We start from the raw sequence: 25,057 nt of genomic DNA on the forward strand, positions 1-25,057 counted from the left end.
TCACACAGAGATGAGCTTCCCCAGATACAGAGCTCAAACTTTCACTAGTCTCCATCCAGGCTAAAAGTCACCATGTTAAAAAAAATAAAATTAAAAGAACTGGCAAACAAATCCAGAGTCCCAGAGAAACTGAAAATTGCTGGAGGAAATTTTTGTCTGGTGCAAAGAAGCCTCTATCGGTACAGTGGGAAAGCAGTGTTTTGCACCTACCTCATAGCTATTCTAAGGAGAGTCTTTGGAAGAGTCACATTCTACAGTAAACTGCCCTTTGCACAATGAGCAAGACATCTTTTTGTGCACAGCCAAGGGGAAGATGGGAAGGTGTGACGTATATCCTATGACCTGTACAGGATGGGTGCAGTGGGGCTTGCCCTTCCTGATGGCAGACTGCTCTGGAAAGCAGAGAGAAAAGGGGCTGCTTGATGGAGAAGAAAAAAAAAGGTAAAAAAAAAAAAGGTAAAAGACACATTCAATTCTATGTAAAGAAATGTGGCTCAGAAAGAAGAGTCACCTTCTCACTCGTTGGCATAGATGAAATAAATTACTTCCCACACAAGAAGAGAGTTGTGTCCTGCCAAAGGTGAAGTAGGTGCTACACACTACACATGCAACTTCTTCAGCTGGAGAGGCACACGGCAGGAGCTCAAAGGACAAAAGAGATGAGAAGAGGTCTGTAGAACCCAGAGGAAGGAACACAGCCATCCCAGAAATGCCAGTCTCTTCACAGCTGTTGGATAAAGGACCATTCTGCCTTCTGCAAAGTCCTTGTATTGAGAATTCTGTGAATCAAAACCCTGAGGAGTTCAGGAATTATATGCCTACCACTTCATGAAGATGCATTGAAGAAAGTGCTGGACAACTCATTAAGCTGAAGAGAAACTTCACTGCAACAATTGCCAAATACCTATCAATTCAATTTTTATAAACATTGATTATTGCAGCAACATATTTACTTAAACATAAGTAAACCAATGAGTTTAAAAACATCTAACTTTCTCATTATATTTTCTATCAACAACAGTTCTGAGGTAAATTTGTTCTCTCATATATAATACATTAAACAAATGCATTCCAAATTAACCAGCTAAAACTTACATACATTCAGAACTGTTCTGTTCTAGAATACCTAAATATTGAAAGTTTAGTTATGGAAGTTGATTGGATAATGTGCTTTAACAGCACTATGGGCAAGCAGTAAACCAAACATGTTTTGCCACAGAGTTAGGCAGGGGGAGGCTTAGGAAAGCTAGTGAGAGAAGGAAAGTAAGAGATAAGATAGAGTGGTGAAAGGCAAAAGTTGACACCAGTGAGATCTACTGCTGAGTATGGCCCTTATATGTTACTTTGCAAATACAATGGACACGTAAAAACAGGCTGGAAAAAATCCTCTGAGGAGAAAAAAAAGCTATAGCCTTGTATGCTGCTCTCAAGTATCTTCCTTAGCAATCTTGCCTTTGGTTTCAGTGTAATATGAACAGACCTATCTACTTACAAAAGCTCCCCTCTTCCCACCAGCCTTGTTTGTTATTTTATGTGTTTCTGCATCATTTGCAGAGTTTGCTTTGATCTACATTCCTCCTGGATGTGCGGTTTCCTTTTCGGCTAGCAAAAGGAAAACTGTTTGGTTTGAGAATTTGCTTATTTTGAAGCTCCGCTGGCCCAAAATACCTATTTTTAATCCAAATGAACACAGCTCAGTGCTTTCAGCTCTTCAGCACTGGTTGCCTTCCTTTCAGGAAAAACCTCTTTGAAACAATAAGTGACCTCTTCATACTCTAATAAAATTGCCAAACTGTAATCCTAGCTGGCATGAATAAGAGCATTCTGTTTGCTACAGCTGAGTTTGAATATTTACCCTCATATATAATCTGATCCTTGAATTGCTTTTATTTTAGCACCATCCTGAAATGGTCAATATTTTGTTCCACATCTGACACCCAACAACATATACCATGTTGCTCTAAAATATAATCAGAACAGGTAATTATGAAATCTCTCAATATTGCTTTGTTACAGATCCAATTTGTCTTCTACTGATGGCAGAATGACTGCTGCCTCCAAAGGTTGGCTGGGCTTTGGTACATTTGTCATATGACTGTAAATCCTCCTGCATACAATGTATGATGTTGAATGTAAAGTCTGAGATATTTTACTCTTTCCGCCTCCTCTAACAAGCATCACAATGCCACCACACTAGGAATAGTCCATAGACAAAACACAGTTCATAAATAACAGGTAAACAATCTTCAAATGAGAAGACAGGACACATCCTTGAAAGGACTCTTTGACTGGCAAACAGGATATATTCTTCAAGGACCTTGCAAGAATAGTCCCAGAGGACAATTAGAGATTAGATCTTCTCTTCTATAGGGTTAGGCCACAGGAGTTAACTTGGGAAACAATTCAGATAAACAAAGTGCTAGCAAGCGGAAGGACACTGTTAGATTTTGCTTCTGTCTTTACTAGGCACGGGCCTTCACATCAAGCTCCACATGGAGAACTTAGTTTCAACTAACTGACATCACCAGGATTGGAGAGGATCACCCCCCTATGATTCTGGAGACTAATTAACTATTGTGAGAATATTCTTAATGAGATGGCCTAAAATTTGAGTATCCTGATCCACTGACTAAAAGGGCAAATGTGGTTAGTATCCCTCAGCAAATACACAATTCCTCCTGGGAGAGCAAGTACAGAAGTTTTGAGATTTATGTTCTTTTCATCTGCAGCCTAGTGTACTAAATGCAGTCAAAGGCAGACATGATCTCTATGAATAATTCTTGTTTTAAGAAAAAATTGATGAGGGAAACTTGTATTTAAGTGCATGTGCACACACAGACACTGCCACATGTAGAGCTGCATAAGTAGTGGGGAAAACAGGGTTCCTACTTTGCAAGAAGGAAAACATTCCTCATAAAAACACAACTATGCCCACTTCACCAGAGTAAATATTAAGAAAACAGTTAACATGGACGAGTAACTGAGATGTCTTTTTCATACAGATATACATGAGGGGGGAAAACATAAATACATGGAACAACGTATATGTCCACTTTTTTCAGCCTAAATGAATTATGAAGAAGCTTTCCTGGAAGAGGAAACACATATATAAAAGATCAAAACTTCTAAGCTGTTCTGTATTCAAAAATTAAGAAAATGGAAACTGTTTCTGTTAAGCATATGTGGATGAGGTTATTACAAATTCTAATGTAAAACATAGTGGTTTTCTGTGTGCACTCTTTTGAAACACATTTCTCTGTATCTTTAAAATGTAAGACTTAAATAATGAGGATACCTTAGAACATAGTGACGGCGCTCTGTGTCATTCATTCGGTGAAGCAAGATTACCCATCTCAGAAAGTAAGAAGACTAAAATATGACAGAAGATAATTACTACTTGAGCTACCCACATAGTAATGCCAGTGGATGATCCAGCAAAACACCTGGTTTCTTTTCCCTAGATTTAAATTTTCTAGAAACTTATATAAATTGTAAATATCAGATAAAGAAGCTAAAAAGCAGGAAACACCACATGTCCCAGCTGGCAATGCATTCCAAAAGCCGCACATTGGGGTTACCCCAAAACAGACCCCTAAAAACCATTGTCTGTCCTGCTGCTGGCAACACGGTGCCCCCCCAGCTGCGCTGCCTGACATCTTCTGCATGGTTAGGACCAAAGCTTGCACCGTTAAGACTTGAAACAGATCCACTTCAGTGATTAGGCTGATCCAAGGACACGGACAGAAGAGCAGGATTTAATGGGCAGGCGGGCAGGAAAAGTCTTTTAACACTTTAGAAAACATTGACTTGGTGGAAGGAATTGGCTAGCTCAAGGGATTAGTAATGAGATACTGAGCCCCTCAGCTCTAGGTCACCACACCGAATCTGGTCCAGGTCAGTAGAAATCAAAAGCTGTCGCTGTTTGGTGGCCTTCAGGAAGTCGGTTGGTGGTCCTACCCCAGCTACTACTGGCAAAACATCTGTACCGCCATTACTGGTAACAGTTGGCAGCACTTAGAGGAAAGGTTTAGAACTGGCATGGTACGAGACAAGACTGAGCAGAGAAAGAAGTCCCAGCAAACACACGAGTCTGTGACTCAAGAAAAATGTAAAAACAAGCTCCCTGATCATCTACTGATTTACAGTGTGACTGTGGGCACAAGATCAAGGACCCTGTTCAAGAAAACTTTGTTTCCTCACAGCTATGGTCTTCACAAAGTATTTGTGGCCTAAATGTCTTTCATGCAGCTATTGCTGAATTTCAGATCTCCACCTTTAAAATGGCAGTAACTAGCTCACAGGGTTGCTGCAAGGAGATCCACAGTAAAGCGGTGGTTAGATAAAAATGCAAAACAAGAAACTAAGAGGGGTGAGCAAACACCTTCTACCTAAAATCGGCTCCCCTAACTCAAAAGCAAGGCATTCGCTGAGTATGCACAAGGCTCCCACTTGCAAAGCTCTGTATGTAATGTGTTTAAAAAGAACTAATTACCCTTACAGCAAAAAGTACCCCCCTCAAAAAAAAAAAAAAAAGCAAAACCCAAACATTTCCACTGTTGCCAGCAGAGCAGCATAAAAAAATCCAGCTGCTCTCAGCCTTTATCCCACCTAGGATGAAATTCTAATGTCTGTGTCATGCAGGATGTCAAATAGATTATCATAGTAGTCCCTTCTGGCCTTAAAAACTATGAAATTGGAGAGTGAATCACAAGATATTGGCCACTATTGAAGGCAGGATGGTAGGCGGCATAGCTCAGTTACAGGGTGTGATATGCAGACTAAGTCCCATGTTCTTAGGCCATTTGAAGCTGGGAAACTGACATTTTGCCTTCTTTGTTGCCCCTCTGGGACACTGAGAGAGACGCAGGTTATTATAATAAGAAGTCCAGTTCACTCTCAATGCAGGCTAAGAATATTGCCTTTTACAGGAGCAAGTGCGTGAAGGATTGAGAAACACTCCTTATTTTCAAACTGGATTAAGTCTTTCAAAAGCTAATAGGTTTCCAATGAGCTGTGGTGTTGCTGCTGCAGCTGCTCTAATTTGAGAATAAAAGAATGCAGGCTTTGTGCCTAGGGACCTGTTATTGATCTGAGCAAGGAGGATGGGAAGGAAGGGGGTAGAGGAGGGTTATCCTCCTTTCAGCTGGGGTTGGGGCATTCTTTTCAAAGTCACATTATCTGCTAGTAACAACAAAGCCTAACCCCATGACATGCTGCTCTATACAGGATTGCACTTGTTGAGAACTAAAAGCATTAGAGAAAAAAACCTCCTCCGGCAACCTTGCGCAGCTAACTTCATTGAAGGCCCACGAGACTCAACAGATGGGTCTTGGGACTCCCTCATTAGGAAACGTGCCCGTCCCTTTGCATCTGGTGCCCCGCTCTGCTCTGTGCCATGCACTCATTAGCATCGCAGGCTCACAGATTCCTTAGCACGTGCTTCCAATAAATATTGGAAAGAAAGGATGGGAGGGAAGCCACTGCTTGGAGCAGCAAGATGAGGGGTCACCCACGAGGCTGGGAAATCCTTCTACACACCCACACTGCAGCCCCAGAGGGAGGACAATAAAAGGCAGCCAACCACAAATGTGGATTTAAAGGGACAGGTGTGGAATTACTTCTATTCAAGTTGTGGCAGATCCTCATTCGTTCCCCTCTGCCACAGTAAATAAAAATCATCATTATATATATATAAAAACCCCAGCAATTCAGGGTAACACACAGATTGTGGATCTGCGAGAGTCTGTGGCCCTTTTCAAACATAACACGGACACACACTGGGTAATGCCATTAACTTAGAAGAAATTAGTGGGTTTTAAGGGTCCAGTTCTTCAGCCAGGCTCTTTTTCATTCACATCTTCACCAAGCACGTCTCCCATCCAAGAATAAGGCCTTTTATTCCCCAGCTCTCCATGATGCCCTTAGCCTGTTCTTATTCTATTCCTCTCATTTGCTCTTGCTTTCACTATCCTGATAGTAGTTGCAGACACCTTGCTCACAGCTAATGTCAGATTGGAACTGGGAGAGGCTCAAGTGATAAACTGCCGAAATTAGCATGGACCCTGTTCAAAATGCAGTGTTTCAACACCAAAACTCCCAAATTGGAGCAGACTCTGACTCTTCCAAATGCTGCTGGCTCTAACATACATCTCTCACTGCATGATCGGCAACAGAAAAGCCACCAATGCACATGAATGTAACATCTTCATGCCAGTGGCCCTGTTGTAACATGCAGAATGGTCAAGATTTTTTTTTAATTCCTGTGTAAAGGATGGACAAAGAAAAGGCCATTTTTTATCCCACTTTGCCTAGGACCTTGTCTTTATATGTATCACCAAGGATGCCATGCACCCTCTGAGATCTGTGCTTTATCTAAAAATATCTATCAGACGCAAAAAGTTTCCTTCTGCCAGGGAGCAGGCAGTGCCAAGGGACTAGATAAGCCCAGGCCATTGTGCCACTGTATATACCCTTAACACCCTGGAGAAATGTTTCCCCTGCAGATCAGCAGGGTCACTCCCACCCACCCAACTTTGAGGGTCAACTCACTGATCATTCCAGCAAGTCACTTAAGCACATCCCTAACTTAAAAGTTGATTGTTCCTTGATTTAGGCACATTTATGTTTTGGGCTGAATCTGGACTTCAGTAATCCTAACCCCTCTAAATGCTTCTTCATGTCAAATGAAGCAACTCCACTTGTATCCCCCATGCAGGACGAAGGAAATCCAAGGTCCAGAATATTACATCGGCCATGGAATAATGGAGGGCGAGGGCAACAAGTCATATACTGTACACCCAAATTTAAATTTGCTAATTGCAGCCCTCTTCTTTTTAGCCATTTCCTTAGCTAAATGATGCGCCTCTATTCTTCGGTCTTGCACCCTTAAAATCATTTGGGATTGAGCACATACTACCATATGCATTTAACAATGAAAATGATCTACACAAAAACTTCGGGCATTTTGATGCTTTCATAACAAGAAAACGAAACTTGAGCCGAGCACTTACTCAATAAAACTGGCTAAAAAAAGCACCATTGCAGAAAACTGTGAGGAAACCCCTATTAGAAACTTGGCGCTCTCTTAAAAGCATCAGTTGTTTATTGGAGACAGGGCTCAGCCCAGGTTTCCGTGCAGCCTTTTCTACAACTGACAAGAATAGCTGAGGTTCCTGCTTATCAAATGAAAGTGTCATCTTGTCTGTGACAGACGTGCCAGCACTGCTCAGTGTCACAGTCTTTGCACCTACTGGAAGCTACTCCAGCTTGATAAGCCATACCTCTACTCAGACCTAAAACTGTAGTCTCAGCTCTCCCCTGTTTTTAGAAAGCAGGGATTTGAGATCAGATCGCTGGTGTATGGGAATCCCACCACTGGCGAAGATAACTGAAGGACAAAGAAACTGGGTTCACAGGTTAACACAGAGGCATCTGATCCTTGAAGGGTTAACAGAGAAACAACCAGAAAGTAGGTTTTACACACATATAAATAAAGAAAACTGAAGGAGAAACATTACTACTCTCTAATGGAGTAAGGTCTCAATTTTAAACTGACAGAAAGCAATAATGTTATGGATTCAGTTAACTACAGCTGGATAAAACTTAAAAGGTCTACAATATAGATTTTTTTTTTGGCTCTACAACTTTTAACACTTTCAGGGACTTTACTAGCTCTCACTAGACTACTTTCTAGGTGACCCTCGGTCTTTAATTTTTATTGTTCTCAAAGTATCCTGACTTAGATTTAGTGCCTCCTTGTAATTCCAGGGAACTATGGTACAGAAAACCTAAGGTAAGAATTTCAAAGTCACAAAAGTCACATGCACAATATGCACAACAGAGCTTTGAATTTTTAATTGTCTTAAGCAACATGCTCCAGGGAAAGAGGAAAGTAAGTGCTTGTTGCAGCAAACTGGACTTGGGTCTCCAGTCAGTAGAGCACCTTCTTCTCCAAAATCTTTTGTCACATTTGGAAAGCTTGCCTAGAGATACAGCTTTAAGAGATTCATGGACTCTGAAGAATTAAAGCTTTGATGGAAGCAGGCATGCACTGCACAGGGTTTGGTAATCTATACTCTTTCTCCTAACCTCTGCTGCTTGCTCAACTTTCTCATCGTAGGTAGTTTTCTCTCCTGATCCATTTGTGAAATAGTCTAACACAGGGTGTGGCCTCCCCACAAAACGCTTTCTAATTAGTTTCTAAACATTAAATGATTATGGAAGCGCAATTCCCATTCCACTCAGGTGATGAAAAGCTTTACAGGAGTTCAGTCTCACTTTGTAATTAGAGAAATTAGCTTTCTAAGTTTAGATCACTCAACTGTGCAAATGGGTTCATCTGCTGGAATGTGTTGCTCTGAGATGTGTGTCAGCCAAGCAGCGCAGCACAGTTCCTATCTGTGCCTCCGCGACACTCACCCAAGTGGGGAGGTCGGTCCCAGCACAGCAAGAGGAAAATAAAGTGTTGTGGGTGTATTATAGGAAAGGCCTTATCGAAAAGCTCACTTGTCCGTGATTGACTGTAGTGATATGTTCTTCTCCGTGCAATCAGGAAGCTTAACTCCTAGATAAAGCATTATCCAAGTAGAGGAAATTTTCACTCTTTCACTCCGTTTGGCCAGAATTATATGTAAAACTGCAGCAAGTGAATTTAGAGAAGCAAAACTACTTTTATAAAAACCTACAGAGAAACAAAGGGCTCCTCCAGCCTCTTCATTTGCTGGGAACTGAAGCCGTCAAGCTTTATGAATTCTTTATGACTACAAATTCTACATTTTGACTGACACTTTTCTGGTAGCCCTTTCTACTGGTTTATTGAAGGCTAATTCAGATCATGCCCCTGTGATTATACAACCGTCTTGATCTGCATTATAGTAGTCAACAGAAGTTTAGTCACTGACTTCAAAATGAGATGGATCAGGTCCCTGAAAGAAGAATTTTTCCAGGGGCGCCATTCCAAGCTTACCTTTGGGTGTCACAAATCTAAGGAAATCCTGTGGGATTGTTCACAGCCATGATTCAATGAGTCACCAAGCTTTAAAAAGGAAATTACAACTTTCCTAACACAAAGAATTGACTCCACGACACCTGACCCTCGTACACCAGGCGCTCCCTCTAAAGGCCGTGGTCCTCGTCCCACCAGAGTCCTGGGCGTTCTCCCAGTGGCTTCAACAAAGCCGGATCTAATTTTATACCAGGGAACTGATTCAGGCCTGAAGCAAAGTACTGTCAGGAACATCGGACCTTGGCACACGAGACGTTTCTAACGGCTTCTAAGGTGGATGTAATCTAATTATGTCAGAATAGGAAGATTAGCAGGAAGTAACTACGCAATGTAAAAAGCTGAGTGCCAGACGTTGAAAAGTTCTTCACCGGCCTCAAAGGAAGACACGTCAGCTCCACGCCTCGTGAGACATGGACGTAGTGGCAGGAATTTCACATGCACCAGTTTTGGGCTACTCAAAACAACTACAATTCAGTCCCCCTGTGCACATGCAGGAATTTGTACATTGCTGTATATGCAGGGAAATGGACATCTTAAAAAGATCCTCAGGCTGCATAATGCACCACGCTCAATTGGTTTTCAGTGCAGTGGCTGAAGATCTGTCCTTGAGAAAAGAAAAGCAGGAGACAGGACTTCAAGGTGGAAATTCTGGCCTTAATAAATTAAGATAATCTTGCTACTGACTTCCATGAGGTCAAAATTTCTTTCAGATCTGTGAGGGAGAGGGCTCACAGTGGACTTTTGCACACCTTGCACTCTGCCTTGGTTTACCTATCAGTAACACTTTGCATCTCAAGACATTGGGAGGCTTAATTCATTAGTGCTTGCAAAGCATTTTAAGTTGTTGGACAAGTAATTCTGTTTAAGGGCAGCTATGCTGCTGAGTCACAAGCACTGTGGGAACCAGAACTCTGGATTTCTTAAGCACTGGAGTCAAACAGGTGGAGTAACCTCGTGCAGAAAGGCCAACTCCAGACCTGCCCTAAAGGTACGGAGCGTACCAGGAGGCAGCAGGGTATTTAAAGGCCCAGAGGAGCGCATGTGTGGCACTTGTGAATGAGTAACATTTAAATCGGCTGCGGAAGGTAACCAACACCCACTGAATAAAAAAATAAGAGAGACACTGGTTCTCATATCAGCAAAGTGCAGGGGCTTTGTGGATAAAACACAATGAAGGTTTACCAGCCTAAGAAAAGTTAATGACTCCAAGTAAAGAACAATCAACCCTGTTAGAACTCCTGGGTTGAACGAGGCTGGAAGGAGGATTCAGCAACCGCGTACCAAAATTGCTGGCATGTAATCTAAGTTTTGAACTCACAAATGGGAAGTGATCTGCAGGAGTCTGATGAAAGCATGAGCACGGTTCTAGCATTAGGGCCACAAGTACCGCTGGCTTCACAGCCTTAGACGCTCGGTAACAGGATGGACTTTACCTCGGCCAAGAACAAGCATGCACTTTGCTTTTGCCATAGGAAATGAAAACAAAGGAGATAAAATTAGGTCAGAAATCTTGTTTTCCTCTATGCCACTGACTCTGGTGTATAAAATAGATATTTGTACATGTACTGTGTTAGATCAGAGTGGAATAGGAGATAGGAACATAAGAATAGCTGTTCTGGGTCAGACCAAACGTCATGTAGGCCAGGTTCCTGTCTCCAGCACCTCAGGAAGAAAGGGACAGTGATGCAGTGACAATTCCCAGCACATTCACCCAACTTCTACACCAGCAACTCAGGGACTTCCCAAACCAGTGACAAACCTATGAGTGTCTTGTTTTGTTGTTCAATGCCCTTTGATGCGTGGCTCTTCCTCTGGGAGCCACTCTGAACACTTTTTGCTACTGCGCAAACTATTGAGCTTCTCAGTGCCCCGTGGCAAGGAGCCCCACAGGTAACCACCTGACTATGCTCCTCTAGGCTCTGCTCCTGAAAAGATGTGGCTGACAAATTACAGCACTTACGTGGAAGCTGGACAGCCGGGACATGTAGCTCCAGTGCCAGGAGCAGATGAGCCTGACAGAGCCTGTGCACTCAGCGCTGCCTTTGTGGGCCGCCCAGCCTGGGCTGCAGCTGAGGGATGGCGCCTCACTTCCAGCTCGTTCCCTCCTGCCCCACGGGACATCTGTGGTGGTTTGGCCTCGTGCTATGGAGCGAACAACGAGTCCCACGGTGGCGACTGCCACCTCTGCTTCCCTCAGGAGAGCCGCGGCCTCCACCTCGGAGACGAGGCTGTCCGCCCTTTCCTTCCCCTGGCGGAGCGATATCCCGCGCTCGGGGAGCACCATCACCTCAGCGGTCCCTCAGCGGTCCCTCAACGGTCGCTCAAGGCTCGCGCCCCAGGCGCGCGCGTGCCCCCCGCCCCGAAACGGCCGCGCTGCCTCAGGTAACGCGGGGCGGGAAACCAGGCGGCTGCCGCCGGCCCAGGGCAGGGAAGTTTCCACAGCAAAACCGCCCGCAAAGGCTTCGTTTTCCTTTTAACCAGCCCTGAGGAGGCGAGGGGGAAAAGGGCTACGGCTCCCGGGCAGCGAGGACGCCGCACGTCCCCCTCAGCGGGCGGGAAAAGCGCTTCCCTCCGTGCGGCGCTGCCTCAGCCCACCGCTCCCGAGCCGCCTCAGCGAGGCCGCAGCTCCAGGTATCCCGGGAGGCACCTGCGGTGCGGGGCTTCCCGAGAGAGGGAGGCGGGATGGGGCAGCCTAGAGCCACGGCTCGTCACCCCCCTCCGGCGGAGCAGCCGCCGCCCGCAGCTCGGTGCCGCCCGCGGCCGGCTATCCCTCCTCTCGGTACCCGCCTACCTCCGCCCCTCCTGCCGGTACCTGCCTTCCCCTGCTCCTGCCATTCTCCTCCTCTTTCCCTCCTCATGCATATGGATGGGCGCATGCGCGGGCGGGCGGCCTCCCCGCCTGCCGCCGTGGGCTAGATGAAGCCGAGCGGCTGCGGGGTTCCCAGACGGGCGGCCGGCTGGTGTGTGCGCTGCATGTGCGTGTGTGTGTGTCCGCGTGTGTGTGTGTGTGTCTCGGGGGGGCGGGGGGCTCGCCGCGCCTCCACCGTGCGGTGCCCGGCGACCTGAAAGAAATAAAAGGATCGGGATAATAATCGCAATAATAAAAAAAAAAGAAAAGAAAAGGGGAAGAAAAGAGGGAGGCGAGAGAATAAGGAGAATAAAAGGAGGCTGGGCTGCTTTGCATTGAAGACCGGGGCGCTATTGAAAGCGCTTGAAAAGCGGCGTTGTTCGGCGCGGGTGCGCGCCGCGGCCGGCGCGGTATATTAGAGCGGGGCGGCGGCGGGCAGCAGCGGCGGCGCCTCCTCCTCCTCCCCTCCTGGCCCTCCCCGTCCCGTCCCGGAGCGAGCGGCGGACAGCGGCGGCCTGCAGGCGGGCGGGCAGCGCGGCGGCATGCGTGCGCCCCGGCGGGCAGCCGCGGCGGCGTGCTCCCTCGGCCTCCTCCTGGCGCTGCTGGGGCTGCGGGCGAAGGTACGTACCTGGGGCTGCAGCCGCTGGCGGGCGGGCAGGGAGGGAGGGAAGCCTCAGCCAGCCGGAGTTGGGCTCTCGAGGAATTCGCAGGAATTTTGCACTTTTCTGCGGAACGCGGGTCCCGCAGTGATTGCGGGAGGTGTTTTTTTTTTAAAAAAAAAAAAAAAAACCCGAATCTTGAGCGGTGCGCAAGGCGCTTCTGCAAAGCTGCCCCAGCGACAGTGGAGTTACAGCTGCTAACTTTTCTGCGGAGATGGCACAGGCAGAAGTCTTCCTTACAGCAAGACTTAATTCCATGGGAATAAAAATTGCTATTACTGCAAACCGCTTTTTTACGAAATTACTTTTTTTTTTTTTCCCTTTTTTCTGTTTTTTTAACTGTTAATTGCAGTACTCTTGGGGTGACTAACGAGCAATGTCTGAATCTCAGCTGGGCAGCCTTGAGCAGGGAGGCTATTTTCCCCATCTCAGCTGCCGAAGGGTTGCATTTCCAGAGTGCTTTGGCTACATCGGGTTTCTTTGGGTTTGCTCGCGTGTGTGCACTCTCCGTTTGATTTAGTTTTATTTCCTAACGATTTGGAAGCTTTCCTCGTACATACAGTGTTTTTTTGAAATGGGCACTTAAGGTTGTCTTTTAGCATTACTGGTATTATATGGTTGGGATGATTTATGAGCCTTTCTCATGGGTGTCTGGTAGGGAAAAGCTTGGAGTGGTTGCTCTTTTTTTTTTAATGTTATGGATGTGCTTCTTGAAAGCAGTTAAGATAACTTTCTTCTGTCTGCAGAGTTGTTGTAGATTGTGTTTGGGGAAAAAAGTGAGGTAACTGTCTGTTTCTTGTTTCTTTTTTTTGTTTGTTTGGTTTTTGTTTTCTCCTCCGGTTCTTTCTTGGGATTAACAGGTGACTTTAGCGTCGGGACAGTTTGAGTTGGAGATCTTATCCATGCAAAATGTGAATGGTGAACTGCAAAATGGAAATTGCTGTGATGGCACCCGAAACCCAGGAGACAGAAAATGCACCAGAGACGAGTGTGATACCTATTTTAAAGTTTGCCTGAAGGAGTATCAATCCCGGGTCACGGCTGGTGGTCCTTGCAGCTTCGGATCCAAATCCACTCCTGTCATCGGAGGAAATACCTTCAATTTAAAGTACAACCGGAATAATGAAAAGAACCGGATTGTTATCCCTTTCAGCTTTGCCTGGCCGGTGAGTGCGTGGCCTTGCTCTGGCTCTGCCTCTGTTGGACGGTCCTGTTTGACATGGCCATAGCCATGCCGAGCCGAGCTCGAACGTCTCGCGCAGGGGCAGAGGGACCAGGACTGGGGAGGGAGCAGGCATCTTGGCAAGAGCCTCGGGAATCCGCAGCACAGAAACAAGTAAAATGTGGTGGTGTTTTTGTTTTTGTTCCCTGGGGCTCACAATGCACAGCCTGTTAAATTTGAAAGTCAGATGTGCAGCGAGGGGGATCTAAATGGGTCAGGGAAGCAAACCCAGTATCTCTGCACTTTACAGCATGAATAAGTCTCTTGAGACTTAGAAGGTCAGAAGTTCATTTTTTTTTTAATTTTTTTTTTTCCAAACCAGTGAAGTCTTGGGCTTAAGCCAAAAGAGCAGTGGGTTAGGGGCTGTAGAGGGATCCCGTGTGAAAAGTGTGTGTCATAGCTGGCCTCCTTCCCTGGAGCGTGTTTGGGAAGGCTTCCTGCTTCTCCCGAGGGGAAATCTCCCTGCGCTGCTCGGTGTTGATGGGAGCTGCTGCTCTTGGTGAGCTAGTTGCCAGCTTCCCTGGGAAGCTTGGAAGGTTTTGAGGTACTTGTGGGCTCTAGAAGCTAAAGACTGAGAAAAGCCTAGTCTTAGCTTTTGGGCTATTTCACACACTCCTCCCCACAGCACACCTTTTCCTGGCTACTTGCCTCTGTGGTCCACAGATTCTGGCTTCCCTCTAGCTGCATGTAAAATTAGACGGCTCAAGGAGGTGGGGCTCTTTGAAAGGCACTTTCCCACTGTTGTCCACTCTAGCAAACACTCGTGAGCCTTGTGGAGCAGTGAGATGGAGGACGGGTGACCCTTTCTTTTGCAGAAGCCTGTTTTGTTGTTGGTCATGTAACGAACTCTCATTTTGACTTCAGTGCTGCTTGTTTCTTCTGGGAGTGCTCAAGAGGGTTGAAGCTTTTATATAGTCAGCTCTTTTATTTGCTGCACAGTAAGTGAGGACCAGCTTTCCAAAAGGACCATCGCCCAGGACAGACCCACAGATGCAGGCTGTAGGGTTTCTGGACACAGAAAGCTGCCCGTGGCATTGGGTGCCAGGAGGTGCATTGTTTAGTGACCAGGCAGGCACAAACTGAGGATGACTGTTCTAGGGGGCTCTTAGACACATGTAACAGTTTATCTTTTGTGGTGGCTCTCTGGAATGCTATGATATGAAAGCTGAAAACTCCCAAATTTATGCTTCTAAAAGTTATATTTAAAGATCACCTAGGAAACAAAACTGTTTTTCCCCCGTCCCCTTCTCCAAAGGCGCTGAGCAGACAATTTCCCACCAACTGCCTTGGGATATGTTGATGCTCAGCAGTTTTGAAGATCCAGTCATCCTAACCTAGATGCCTAAGGTCATTTTTGCGAGGGGAGGAGGGCTCTTACGTGCATGCAGGGGAGGGGTGAATCTTGTTTCCTATCCTCTGTCACTATCACTGCTGGCGAGGTGGAAGCATTTGTAGACTTTCCACTCCCTCTAAAGCTTGGCCCTTGCCAGTCAGATAAGGACTGGTTACTGGGAGGGCCTGGACTTTTTTTTTTGAGGGGGGGGAAGCCCGCCCCAAAGCATTCCTTTTCCAGTTGTAGTGTAGACACCCACTTTGTAGTCCTGCAGCCAAGTGCTGCAGGCAGCCATGTGTTCTTGAAACGTCCTGTGCTGCCTCCTACCTGCCTCCTCTGTCAGTTGTGACTTCTGGAGTACTGAGGGCTGGAGAGGCACAAGGGTGAAATCAAGTCTGCGTTTTTAAGGAGATAGTATTACAAAGTACAATAGCAGAGTTAACAAAAGTACTCTCTGTTGGAAGTACAAGTCCTTCCTTTCTTTCCTTCTCTTTTCTTTCTCTTTTTTTTCTGACATGAAATGAGATAAAACTGTTATCAAATATGCCATCAAAGGGATAAAGGGCTTTGTAAAAATCTGAGGTATTTGAAGCTCTGCCAATAGTTGCAGTGCTTGTGTTGCAGATTTTGACTTTTTTTAGAAAACTCGGGTTCATCAAGGAGATATATATATGTAGTTGTTTGTTTGTTTTGATTTTTGTTTTATTTTTAATGAGCCCTCTACCCTGTTCCAAGTAATTTGAGTGCCTTGAATCTGACAATATGTGAATATATATAAAAACATGTGAAACACATTCCTTCTAAGAGCCCCTCTCTTCATAGGGTTGGGAAGGGAAATCTGTGCATAGAGGGTGGGTTTTGGGGGGTGGGGACCATGGGAGAAGTTTTCTAAGCTTGCCTGAATCTTAGTAAAAGAAGTGCTTCTATTGTCCTGCTGAATCTAATTGACAACTGGAGTCCTATAGCAGCAACAGCAAAACTCCAGTGCAGCCTTTGAAATGTGTAAAGCTTGACAACTTCACACACTCTCTTTCCTAAGACTGGAATTTTTTTGAATGAACTCTTGCATATTCCCATGCAGAAATATACTTTTTTGAGATTGTGATGATAGTCTGCTTGCAATTATCAAGCCTGCTTCCCAGCTTTAACATCCATAGGACACAGCTTTTAAGCTAGCCATTGTGACTTTCAAATGGCATTTGAACAAAAGAATATCTAATGTGGCAAAGCCCTTATTTTTACTAAAATTGTGTACACAAATCATTTTAGCTCTTTAGAAAGCTCTACAGATAAAGTAGCAAACTTAATTAGTCAACTCAAATCTGATGCTGAAGTTTCAGAACTTAAAAAAAAATCTTTAGATGGGTGAATGTGGACTTTACTAAAAGCTTGAGACTAACATTGCATTTACCAGTGGGGCTGAATATGAGAGTTGTCTTTGAATATAACTGAAAATGACAGTAAAGGTAATAGGAGCTAGACTGAAATGTTAATCATATTGCACTTGAAAATTCATGCTCGTCTCTGAATATGTATTGTTTGTGTTCTGCTATGTGAGGGAGACTTTTCTTGGATGTTCCAGCTTGAGTCAGTAACATTAAGAAGTCTTGTTGCCTTGACTACTTAAAAAAATCTCATGTCAAGCTGCCCTCTTATGCCATTTGTGAAAAATAGTTATATTGCATTAAGAGGTCTTTATTCATCATACAAGAGAAGAAGAAAAGAGAATTATGTGCTTTAAAACTGTGTGCTTTAAATATATTGTTAGGTATGGTTTGTAGTTGTAGTTGCAGTGTAGATTTGAAGTCTCAGAGTCTTATTAATAACTTATGCAGTTTGCTCTTGTCAGTTTTGATATGTACCCCTGTGAGTAATGGGTGTGGAGATGGTGGGCCATAAATTAATTGAAATGATGGAAGGTTTGAGTAAGTTGCTAGGAAACAGGGCAGCAGCCAGAATAAAGGACCTAGAGTGTGTCAGAAAGCTACTCCTGCAGTAGCTAGCAATTCTTCAGTAAACTGAAACAATAATAATAATGGTTATTAAGGAAAAAAAAAAAAAGTAGACTTCTTGCAATCATTTTGAGACTTTAGTGACTTTCTTGATAGGCAACTTGGTTTATGAAGACACATAGAAAAGTACGGAACAAAAGGATTTCCGTGTTTCTGTTGTCAAAGTCTGTCTCAACAAGTTTTGTTTCATGGTAGACACATGCTCTTCTCAGACATAAATCAAATCTTTTCTCTTCCTTAAAGAATCAGACGGCACCTGAAGTGTGGTGTGTGCCCTACCTTAAGGGAACTGTGCATTAACTAAGCAAAGCTTAGCACTGAACTTTGCTTTTATATAAAGAGAGATCTTTCGAGGGGTGATGAGACTGTAAGTAAGAAGGAGGTCAAACTTGGCAATTCCTTTGGTATGCATAGCTCCAATTTCAGACAGCTTGTTTATCCTGAAATTATGAACCTTGTAATTATTTAATATTGGAGCCAATTGCACCAACACACCAGGAAACTACTGAGGTGAAAAAAAAAAACCCTCCAGCATCTAAATGACTTTAGTGTAAAATACAATTTAAAAAAATTTGAATGTATTATTTTAAGCTTCATCTAAAAAGTACAATAGTCAGCTTTTTTCCTTTTTAATAACAAATCTTACTGTTACTGGTTGCTGAAGATAAAAAAGATGTTTTCTGGATAGGCATTGTTTTTCTTGGCTAGAAAGGGATAATAAAAGATCTTCAGTGTTTTTTAAGCTTGATGAACTTTTTTCCCCTGTCTTGACACCAGAGGCTTCAAAAATCCTAATCTGCAGCTGATACTAAAGTAATAGCCTTTTGAATCTGAGAGAAAAAGCACTTCATTCAACTGCTTTTTTTTTTAAACAAAAAACCAGTAGGTCACATTCATAAAACTAAAGCTTATTTTTTGATTTTGTTTTTCCGTCCCTCCTCCAGGTAACTTTTGAACACTTGTAGAAGCAAATGCAGATATTGTTCAAGCTTTTCTTAAAGAATGCCCGATAAGTCATCTTGGATCATGGGCAGATCAGAAGAAATATTTATAATAACAAAATGCATGTTAACCAAATCCACACTGTGTCACTTATTGTTGACTAATAATTTAAGAATAACTCTTCAGCACTCAAAGTGCAATGTTTTGCCTAGGATTTCTATCCAAAATGGAGCTGAGAGTACTAAGTGACATCTGAAGCATAATTAGCATCCACAAGGCTGTTTTTTTTTCCCAGGACTGCATAGGAGTGATACATTCATTCAGAGGTTTTGAACTTGCATGTTCTTAAGAGTTATTTATGTTCCAGTCAGTTCAGAACTTCATCTTCCTGGTAAATCCATTTGACTATATTACCATAATATGTCTAAAAATAAATCCTTATCCTGCCTGCTCTCAGAATTTTAATTCTTGTTATAATAAAGGCCTGCTCCAGTTTAACTTCAATGGCAGTGGGATTGGGCCTGGCGTTGAAGCTTGTTCCTAAACTTTCTCAGACTACAAACATCCAGCCCTGTCAGCTTGTTTATGCAGCTGGAAGTCTGCATGTCTGCAAATGAATTGCATAAGGTTGCTTTATGCTTAAAATTCTAGTTAAGGAAACTTACTGCTTCTTTGTGGACTGAAGGCAGGAATAGAAGTAAATGAGTTCTGAAGCTAGGAAAGCTGGGCCTTAGCTAATTAAATGAGATGTTGAGCCATACAAGAGGCTTGCACTTTTATACATGACGCTTATTCCAACTTCAGTTCTGAAGTCTGATGCCCTGTAGTACAAAACCTTAAGTTACAGTTTTTGAAAGTATTTCTCTGTAGATAATTCTAATGACAGGATTGGTTTTGAAAATTCAAGCTGAACTTGACTTTGCATTTCTGCTGATGAATAGAATTTTTATATGTAAATTGACACAGTTCTAATAATTGTAGCTGGTGACCCATGTGCCTCAACATGGGGAGAGATGTCAAAACTAGAAGCTGTTGCGTTTGTTTTTTGTTAGTCTGTGGAGCTCATGGTTCTGTGGTCAATGTTGTGCAGCATAAATTACACTCATTATTCTTGTAGTGTTCAGAAGAAACTGTAAAATGTGGATAGAAGTGGTTAAAGTGGTTTGTAAATAGTCAAACATCCAGAGTCTTTTACCAGCTCAACCCAGTTCTTATGCAGTTAGGTAAATAAGTAGAAAGGCTTCTTGTTCAGGCTTGCTCTATGTGAACCTGACTGTTTTGCTTGGCTGCCTACTAGGTATTCTCTCTATTAACCTTGCCACCCTTTTGTAACTGGTGCATTTAATTATCAGTGGGATGCTTTAAACAGGTAGGGGGACTGATAAGAGCAGGTAATCTGCTTGTTGGGGAGGGTTGAAAGCAACCATTGACATCTCGGCCTGCCTGCTAGTCTTTGACAAGTGGGACTCCGTGAGAAAATAACTTGGTAACGAGATAAGGTGCTGATTAAAATGCAGTTGTCGTACAATGCACACTGGTAGCTGAAATCACTTAAAATCATTAGTTTAAAAAGAAAGAAGGAAAAAAAAAATATGCCAAATTTTTTTTTCAGTTTTTAAAGGAGGGGAGAAGGGAGGACCCCAAGTCTCCCCGCTCTGTCCCAGTACATTGTTCAGTTAATGCACACTAGTTTTATGATTGGAATACATTGTAGTCCGGCCACCCAGACAGAGGCATTGACTGCTAATATTAACCAAGAACAATAGTGTGGCCATACTGACTGCAGTGAGGATTACAGAACATAATGGGGCCTATCCAAAAATAATGCTAATACAGGACAAGCAACAGGAAGCAGCAGTAGACTCAGCATTGCTCGGCTCCCAGACAAACCATGGACTTACTTCACACAATGGCAATTTCAGCACTTTATGTATTCACAGGACACTCATTATTCCAGCAGGCTTGCCAGATCAGAGATCAGCCTGGTTTACTGGATGCTTAAGCGTATGCATAGTTTGGATAGCGGTACTTTTGTGTCCTTCATCATTTGGCAGGAGGGTGGCAGCTGCATCGCAGAGAAGGTCTTGACTTCAGTTACTGGCTTGGCTTGTGCCAAGCCAGAATGAGGGGAAAGTCTGTCCTGGAAGCTGCTAATATAGTTACATTTGTTTTCATGTTTTCTCCTTTATGTGGCAATGAAGCGTTTACTGGCACTAATAGCGTTGAAGGAACTACTCAAAATGAAGACTAAGGGAACAATGTGCTCTGTTTTCATGTGGGCATATTCTGATGAGGCTCTTGGCTGGGCTGCCTGCGTGAGGTTCTGCCTGGCTCTTGGCCACAGACTCTGAGGTGTGAGATCCTTACAGCTTGGGCTCTGTTTATATACGCAGGGTTGAGAGAGTAACAGCTTTATAGGGTATTGCTTTACTGGCCCAAAGGAGAGCTTCCTGGCTATGTTGCATTTGACAAAGGGTTAGGAGGGTTAGGCTGTTTCCTTTCTTCTCCCTTGTAGGTCCCCATCTCATCTGGATGAGAAACCAGTATTCTTCAAGTCCTTTGAAGGAATACTCTGTCAGTGCTGAGCATGGCATGACGTTGTGATGCATCTGTATAGCATCATCTTGACTTGTCATGTTGCAACAAGGGTGAGAGAGCCCTGCTGACGTTTAGAAGAAGTGATTTTGTGACTAGCCTTAACTCCACGCAGAGGGATTCTCCTCCCTGGCCCTTGGGCGCTTTGAAATACTCCTCAGTTTCCCTCTTCCCTATCTCACCTTCTTCCAGCTGAAGGGAGGAGGGATTGCTGGACTTCTTGGCAATTTGCTGTGGCCTGCTTGTGACCGCATGCCAGCCTCCTAGCCTCCTTCCCTAGGATGCAGATGAGGTTTGAGGGCCCTTCTCAAACTGGTCTTCACAGCTGTGCACAGCTGGCAGAGCATGAGGAGAACATCTCTGGGCTTAACCTGCTCGCCTTGTTTGGCAGAGGAGGAGCAGGCGCAGCGCTCAAAATGCAAACTTCCCACTGCATTTGTCTAGTCATGGTTTCACATGCTCAGCAAAGCTCTTGCATGGTTTAACCACAAGGATAGGAGGGAAAGAAGTTTGACTAGTTGCAGCCTCTTTCAAAAAGGAGGTAGTCCTTTCACTAATGAGCCTGATGTTTTAATCTTGTTCTGTCCCACTGACTTGCAGAATGACTTTAGAAGCCAGAGTACAAAAACACCTCTTTTGGGTGGGTGTCTGGATGAAGGGAGGGAAGATGGTAATCAAGCTGTGAGCTTAAACACCGTCTGCTTACCTGGAGCTGCTAATATTTCATTTAAATGACCAGAAAAGAGATTGCATTGGCCTTTCAGTCCCTTAAAAGGGGTAGTTTGTGATGGATTTCAGGGTCTTCACAGACTTTCTTGATTTGTATTATCAATGGATCAGGCTAAATCATGGTGTCATGTCATTGAGGAAAACAGCTTTTGCACATTGGTGCTTGCTTTGTGGGGTTTTTTTGAGTGTGAGCTTAACCATTTCCATCCTCTCATAGCTTAATTCATAGGAGCTGTGCTTAAATTTGACCATGCTGCCTTTCAGTCCTCTGGGCTGCTGTGGATGTTCTGCAAAATGTGCCGTCTTGCTGTTCCTTTCAAGCTGCCTTTCCTCTGAGGCCAGAATCCCTGCCTTCTGGTCAAGCTCAGGTTTACAGTGGCTAATTGGGTGTGACTCTGGAAAGTTCACTGCTGCCTTGTTGCCTAGGACATTGCTTTGATGGAATAAGGTGCACGATGTGGAATTCTTGTGTCTGGATATATATATTTATTCAAAGATGGGCAGAGGTCACCTATGGGCATGGGAAAAGTTAAACCTCCACGCTGTAAGTAGTCATTCCTGAGATATCTGAATTGTTGATCTATAGAGTGGGGATGATATGCACTTTAAAAAAAATCTCAACAGTGCAGTCTTTGCACAGAGCTGCTGCTTTGGGAGATGGGAGGAACTGGCTAGAAGTGTGAGATAGTTGGATTGTTGAGGGTGACTTGCTACTCTTGTTGTGGGGCTGTGGGTATCTTGTGTCTTTTGTTCAGAAGTGTCCCATTTTGAACACAAAGTCTTGTCCTTTCTTTGCCCCATGCTGAGAGGGGCAGAGCCAGGAGATTAAACTGCCATTCTTCTTATCATCCCTTTTCAGAACAGGGATTCTTCATCTGAAATACTCAGATGAGGTGAGAGGGGGCACATAGAAACGAGGGAATTGCTAGGGTACGTCTATTCCCCCTGCATCTTGTTTCCATCCAGTTAAGCAGAAGCCTCTCCTCTCTTTAAACAAACTGTGTGGTGTTGGAAAGTGGTCACGCAAGTATCTAGCAACAGTAGCAGTTAAAGCAAGGATTCAACCTTTCCTTTCCTTAAGGGCTAGGTGTGTTGGTAAACAGTCCTGAGAACCAACCGGGAACTGTTGCTATGAGTTTAGACAAAATATCTTCCAAAACAATTATGCAAGGCCGAAAGGAAAACATCCTTAACTTTATTGGAAGTAGTGCTAGTTGCCATAATTCATTCCCTATATCATAATATTTTTTTTCAAGCTTGCACTAACATGTTGTGCTTGTGCTTCTCAATGTTGGTAATTAAACCAGTGAGGAAGCACCCAAGATAGTGCAATCTATATGTGTAATATGGCTCAGGAGTTCTATTCTGTGTGCGGTTTTTTGTTTTGTGGTTTTTTTTTTTACCACTGGCTTGTATAAGGACTCTTAAAACTGCTTTAAACAGTATTAAATGATCACATTGTGTCCTATTTTATTTTCAGAGTTTCTTTCAAGTTGAGAGGCTTGGTCTAGAATAGTAACAAATAAAATGTAACTTTTATGAAATATTAACCAAAAATGGTTTGGGCCAATGCAGACTCTGCATCGAAGTTTGGGCGCATGTCTTGGCTTGCCCAGCTTTGCTTACTTTCTGAAGCATTTTCCCACAGTTATCAGTGAACGAAATGGAATCCTAGTCTGTTTTGAATATGAAACATATTTAGGCGATATTCCAAGCTGGTGTCCATCACAAACTAGGTTTTCATTCAGAGGCTGCATGCTGTGTCCAGTCGTGAGAAAACAGTCTGCTTAACTTTTTTTATTCCTCTCTCTCCTTTTAAGGAATTTGAGGTCTGCCTTACACTTGTACCTTGTAGCAGCTTACTCTCAGAACTGTGTTTTGGTTTCTGTTACAGAAAAGGTGTTAAGCAGTGCAGACCATAAGTGAGCAGACTGCGACTGAGCACTGATAAAACTAAGAAGAAATAAATATTAAAATACACAGCTTTGATGGCAAAGCATTGTAATCCTTCATGGAGAGTTTTTATTTGTTATTGTTCTGCTCAGCAGAAATATGTTGTGTTTATTACCTCATTTATACTTATTATTATACTTTTTAATTTTTAAGTAATATTTTTTCTCAGTTATTTTTTTGGGGGGTGGTAATGTTTTGGTTTTGAATCATTCTCTAAGTTTGGATATGGCTGGCTAAATGTCAATTTTGAAAGATACAGCCTGGATAATATCTCAGAGTAGAGCTGGGGGAGGAGAAGATGTTTTAATGGCTCTTGTTCTCAAGTTAGGATTGAAGATAAAGGTGGCTTAGATGTAATAGCTGGCACCTTTCCAGCCCATGGAGTCACTTGTGTTAGTTTATGCTTAGATTATTATTACTGGAGTGCTGGCGAGCTCATTGGCAGATTAGTGCGTCTGTAAAAGTGACACGGGGTGGATAGTGCGGCTTCCCTTTCCCTGCGCTTCCAAATAGTCTGATTTTAGCCTTTGTTTTATAATGCTGCTTCTCTCTCACCCCACCCCCTTCCCATAGCCCTCTGTTCTTCCTTCAGTTACCTGATACGGGTGGGAGCTGCGATGGCCCTCATGCAGACAAAGCTTTCAAAGGGGGTGCTGAAAAGCAAAGTCCCTAGAGATGGGGCTGTCAAGGCAGAGCACAGTAATCTTAGCAACACTTCTGGCTTTCAGGATGGCTGGGGGAAGGGACATCAAGACTACTTTTCTGTAACTAAAATTCTTTTGAAGCAGCTTTTGAGGGTGGGGTGTTGGGTGTTTTTTTGGGATTTTTTTGATGCTTTGCCAGCCTGATGTTTTTAGTCTTCCGTGTGCTATTCTTGCACACGTGCTTTATTGTGGCTGCAGCATAGTGTCAAAGGCTGTACTTCCTGGTTAAGTACATAAGATGCATTAATGATGACAAAGATGAGCTATCCAAGGTGAAAGGTCTTCTAAGTCAGACTGGATAAGGTAGCTTATGGGGTTTCAAGAAGATCATGTTTGTCTCAAGTATAATCTATTACCTATTTAGGTTTTCAAGTATTCCATTTTAAAGCAGAGACCATGATTATTTTTTTTTCCCATTAAAATTGTTTTTGTTTTTCTTACAGTTATGTGTGGCTTTGAGACTAACTCCTATTTCCTCTCTTGCAGAGATCCTACACATTGCTTGTTGAGGCATGGGATTACAATGATAACTCTACTAGTAAGTATTCATTCCTCTGGTTTACTTAGTTGAGACACCTTGATTTCCTGGCCATTGAAAAGTCTTCGGTAGTCTAACCAGACCACTCTGAGTAGGGCATGAGGAGAGGGAAAAGGTCTCCCCTAGATGACTCGGAGCAACTACTGTATGCTCTGTAGCAGCCTGTCTCCCTCATGTTGCCTTTAGAGAGTGAGTAGCTTGCTCACCTAGGTACCAGCAGTTTGATGCCTAAAAATAGATGCCATTAATTTCCTCTTTCTCCTTGGGAAGGATAAAAGTCGAGGGGTTTCTTCAGGTGTTTTTTTTGTTGTTGTTGTTGTTTTGTTTTGTTTGTGTTTTTTTGTTTGTTTTTTTTTTTTTGTTTGTTTGTTTGTTTGTTTTTTTAGAGTGATATTCAGAAGCCTAAATGTTGTTGATTTGGAACTCCTTTAAAAACTATGTACTTCTCAAAACTGAACATGCTGCTTTAAAAACAAAATGCAAAATCAAGCAAAACAACCTCTGTAAGAGCCAGTATA

At 43.5% G+C, this 25,057-nt stretch overlaps 1 protein-coding gene across 2 annotated transcripts in view; it reads left to right on the forward strand.

The window, feature by feature from the left end:
- The first annotated feature begins 11,958 nt into the window (after positions 1-11,958).
- JAG1 (jagged canonical Notch ligand 1) overlaps positions 11,959-25,057 on the forward strand; it is a 35,811-nt gene continuing 22,712 nt past the window's right edge. Inside the window, exons 1-3 of one of the 2 annotated variants that reach the window (XM_065059868.1) lie at positions 11,959-12,472; positions 13,372-13,677; positions 24,488-24,539. In XM_065059868.1, the coding sequence (XP_064915940.1) occupies positions 12,395-12,472; positions 13,372-13,677; positions 24,488-24,539 (436 nt within the window). In that variant the 5' untranslated portion in view covers positions 11,959-12,394. The remainder of the gene's footprint in view (positions 12,473-13,371; positions 13,678-24,487; positions 24,540-25,057) is intronic. The other variant, XM_065059869.1, reaches the window with a different exon arrangement.

Source organism: Columba livia, chromosome 3 (genome assembly GCF_036013475.1).
Source record: "Columba livia isolate bColLiv1 breed racing homer chromosome 3, bColLiv1.pat.W.v2, whole genome shotgun sequence".
Lineage (NCBI taxonomy): Eukaryota > Metazoa > Chordata > Aves > Columbiformes > Columbidae > Columba > Columba livia.